The 4,468-nt window shown below is 32.0% G+C and overlaps 1 protein-coding gene across 1 annotated transcript in view; it reads right to left on the bottom strand.

The window, feature by feature from the left end:
• Positions 1–3,621: 3,621 nt before the first annotated feature.
• LOC105136008 (transcription initiation factor IIB-2) overlaps positions 3,622–4,468 on the bottom strand; it is a 4,229-nt gene continuing 3,382 nt past the window's right edge. The window contains exons 6-7 of the mRNA XM_011041143.1: positions 4,277–4,353; positions 3,622–4,046 (exon numbers count right to left, since the gene is read on the bottom strand). Of these exons, the coding sequence (XP_011039445.1) occupies positions 3,913–4,046; positions 4,277–4,353 (211 nt within the window). The 3' untranslated portion in view covers positions 3,622–3,912. The remainder of the gene's footprint in view (positions 4,047–4,276; positions 4,354–4,468) is intronic.

Here is a 4,468-nt window from a genome sequence, read left to right as displayed (position 1 = left end):
AAATGGATCTTTTTCATAGCTGGAACTGGTATCAATCGAGACTTTCTCTTTCTATAACTGGAATCTAACTATTTCTCTCTCTCTTCTCAAACTAGAATTGAAAGGAAAAAAAAAAAGCAGAGAAGAAGTTTTGTACATAATTGCATTTTTGAAATATTAAGGGATCGAAAGTTATCATTTCAAAAGTAAGAGGACCAAAGTGAACTTTTTACCCCATTTCTAAACTTATAACTCATTTTCTCCTTGTTTTACACTTTGGTCCCCTCAATTTCAATTTTTTTCCTTAATTGGTCATGAATTTGGGTATAAAAGGATGCAATTGAAGTGAAACCAAATTTATAGACTAAATTAAGAAAAAAATTATCATTGTGAATTGTTAGAATGAAAACACCATAAGGTTTAAAGTTCTTTATAATAATAAATAGTTATTGTGGAGTTGATGATAATTATAATATTAAAATAAAATGCGGTGAGTTAAGAAGGAAAAATGAAAATACGATGATAATGGTGATCGTAATTATGAAAATGTAGGGGTAATAGTGGTAAAATGATAATTATGGTGATATGATAGTTATAATAATAATATTATGTATATAAAAGATCAAATTATAAAAATAAAATCTTTTTTTTATTTTTTGTCTTTAAAACTATTTCAGTTTTTTAAAATTGTTTAGAAAAGAGACGTGGTATTTCAACCAGCACGTCGCGGGAGTGTGCAGGCTCCGTGATGTCGTGTAGCGACGGCGGAGGCTCTTGTCATGCCTTTTATGTGAGGTGTTATGTGTTGAAAATAATTTTGGATTTAATCATAAAATTATGATTAATGTTTAGGAGTCACCACCTAGTATTATAATCACTAGGAACCTATGATCTGTGAGAGTCTGGGTAAGGGACTGGTTGTGCAAGAAAAAAACACATCACCCCCAGTACACCCAGCCCAAAGTAAGTTACATTGTTGTTTGATTGTTTTTTTCTAAATCGGTTTATATTCATTGATCTTTTATAAGGCTCAAGGTAGATCTCTCTAAGAGAGTCTTTACCTTATCGGGTTAAATCCATTCTAAAATCTGAATTTTAGTATCTTATTTTTACACCTTGTATCTTTAATACATGAGGGTATATTTTATCGTGTGATTTTACACCCCGCAAATATTAAAGTCTACATTTGGATCCTAAAAAAAAATTGGAAAAATATTTTTGACATGATGGTCAAATCCTAATAGATAATCATAAAATAGTTACGATATCTATTTTTTTTATTTTTTAACATGAAAAGGATGCAATTTTTGTTTTTTCTCATGAAAAATATGCTTGGAAAAATTTTAGAATTTGGCCATATGCAACGATTTTTTTTTTAAAGGAAGATTGATTTCAAAGTTTTTTTAGATGTCTTTTAGAAAATGTTTTGAATTTTTGTTTTTGTTTTTTTTGAAATATTTCTCAGAAAACCAAGTATTTTAATATCGAATTTGTATTTTACAGTGTAAATATACAACCCAATATCATGCAAAAATAGAAAATATGCAAGAAAATCCTAATTTTTTTCAAATGATTTTTGAAATTTTTTGGATTTTTTTTTTTAAATGAGGGCCGAGCCGGATCTAGCCTTTAGGCTAGGCCAAAACTAGCCCGACCTTACACAAGCGATGAATTATTTTTTGCATGCAGGGTGATACAGATGGGGGAATAAGGAGGAAGAGAAGTAGAGAAAAAAAAGGAAGGCCACCTAGGCTTAGGAGGAGCAGTCGGTCTGGGTAATTGCCCTAAAACTGGTGGTGACGTTTGTTAAAGAGTCGATGCTACTGCTGTCGATATTGAAGAAGGAAGAAAGCGAAAATAGTGGTGATAACGAGCTGCTGCCGTTAGGGAGGGAGAAGGAGAAGCTTTCAGTGGAGAGGGATAAGTATGGTGGAGAGAGTGGCAGACGAGCTGGTGGCAACATGGCTTGGAGGTTGGAACGGTGGAGAGAGAGGGGGGGAGAAAAAATTGTAGAAACCAAGGGTGAAAAGGCTGGTTTTTGGCTTATTTTGTACCCGAGTTTCTCCTCCTGCAGGCTATGAAATTCATCTCTATTTATAGGTGGTGAAAGAGGGCAATCTTGTCTACACTAGAGAAAAATTTCAGCCCTTGATTATGTTGGAAATGATCCTAACTGTTGGCTTAAAATAGACATGGTGCACTATTAAATCTGCAGAAAATGCTGCTTGAGTTGGCATGTTTAAGCTAGTGCTGGAGCCATCTCATCACAACTCAAACTAAAATGTTCACTTGGAGTTGTAGAGAAATTGCAGGGAATCATTTACATACAAGATTTGTCAAATTTGATGGACGTTAGATGTATTAAATGCACCTGTAAAGTAGGTGAATGAACTAATTTTTACCTAGTAAAAGAAGAAAATAATGATCAATGACCACATGACATGTCATCTGGTCCTTTTTTTTTTTTTACTCAAAACGGTGCCATTTTGGGTTTGAATTTGGGATTTAAAATTAATTTCACTTTAGTCCTCCAGCTTTCAATTACTTTCAATTGAACTCTTAATTTACCCTAAACTTTTGATTTAATGCAATGAAACCCCTGTGGAACTTTAACTTCAGCCCTATATTTACATGCGTTCTACAATATGGTTCATGGTCTTGGATTTTATCAATTTCAACCCTAATTGATCATTAAACTTTCAATTTCACCCCTAGTTTTTGTTAATGAAGCCCCTATAGTTTGGTGCCTTTTTGCAGATTGATCATTAACTGTGAATTTTGTTAATTTAATTCTTAATTATCCCAAAAACTTTAATTTTCTTACAATTTTACCTCTGATTTTAATTAATTAACTTGGTAAAAATTAAATTTGATCTCTTAAAATTTCAATATTCTCAATTAAGCTCAAATAAGGCTCTCAAACTTAATTTTTTACAAATTAAACCCCAAATAAAATTAATTTGACCCATTTAAAGTATAATTAATCCTTGCACTTAATTAAATCCTTCAATTGGACCCAAATTAATTCTTTAACATAATTAAAATTCAATTTGGCTTATAATTAAATCAAATTGACCAATTAAAAATTTAATTATGTCATTAGACTTAATTTTTATACAAATTTGTCCAATAATCATTTAATTTGACCTTGAATTTGTATTTTTTTTCTTTATTTTTGGGCATAATAAGGTATAGTTAAGTCTTTAATTTCTTTCAAAAATTACAGTTTGATTTCTCAGCTTACTTTCTCAACGCTACGAGCCTTAATTATTATTATTATTATTTATTTTAAAAAATAAATTGATTTTTGAGAATAACTAGAATTAGATTATGACAAAACAGAAAATGAAAAACACCTTAGTTTTATCTTTTCATTTCTTTTTGCCGACTTCATTTGTAATTTTCATTCCTTTTTGCGAACTTCATTTGTAACAGACGTTTTCTTTACTTCCTCTTCACCATGGACAGAGCTTGCACAGGGAAACTCGAACTGGGGGAGAAGTGTTTCTTTCATCTTCTCTTGTGACATATCATGTCAATTGAGTAAATCCCAATCAGAAATAGAAACTTCTTCAAATGATCAAAGATCAATGAGCAATCACAATTAACTGAATCAAGAATCAGGTGGTTCAACACAAAAAGAAACGAATTGAAAGTAGGTTTACCATTTGAATATTAATACACATCAAAATTACATTAAAATTGTTGTCGTTGCTGAGCATAAATTAAAATTGATTGCTATTTCTTTTCTTTTTTTTACTTGCTTTCCTATCCCTAAATTAACGGTACTGTTGACTGCGGAATTTAATAAAAAAGGACGAGAGGACTTGTGAATCCCCTGGATGTCTCAACAGTTTCTTAATTACATCCTAGATAGAGGCTTACAGATCAAATCAAACGGGTTTTTCTTCCCAGTATTTTTCACTGTATTATTCAAGGACCGCAAAGGTTCTTCAAATCTTCCTCGCTGGCATACCATGATGGTATAATCTTTGACACGTGGGGATAAAGATCCTTGTAGGAATTTCTGATTGTTCCTTCAGCAACTCCAGTTGCTAGTGAAATATCTGCATCCAAGCCTACTATCAGTTGAAAGCATATCTTTGAATTGAAACTCAAGGCAGCTAATATACCGAAACATAAGTGAGAAGATGTCTAACGGTGTCTAGAATCAACAATGTTGAAAGGTTTGTCTAAATAAAACTGATAGAATAGGGTTATTTCAGAAATATCTGATTCTATCCACCAATGAATGATTTGTTTCCACTTGATAAAGAGGGTTCAAAACGATCAAAACCTCGAAGAGGCTTCTTGTCATCTGAAAGCTGAGTAATTATATAGATGACTGCTGCTGCGATTGATATAGGGCTCCTCCTGCAAGCATTAGAAGGGATTATAACGAGTGGCTATATTTGTTGAACAACATAGATTGATCCAAAAGGTCAATAAAACAAACAAAGATGGAAAGAGTGTTTTCTTTGCATTTTCT

This window comes from Populus euphratica, unplaced genomic scaffold (genome assembly GCF_000495115.2).
Source record: "Populus euphratica unplaced genomic scaffold, PopEup_1.0 scaffold156.1, whole genome shotgun sequence".
NCBI classification, from domain to species: Eukaryota; Viridiplantae; Streptophyta; class Magnoliopsida; order Malpighiales; family Salicaceae; genus Populus; species Populus euphratica.
This window is presented reverse-complemented; position numbering and strand designations above follow the sequence as displayed.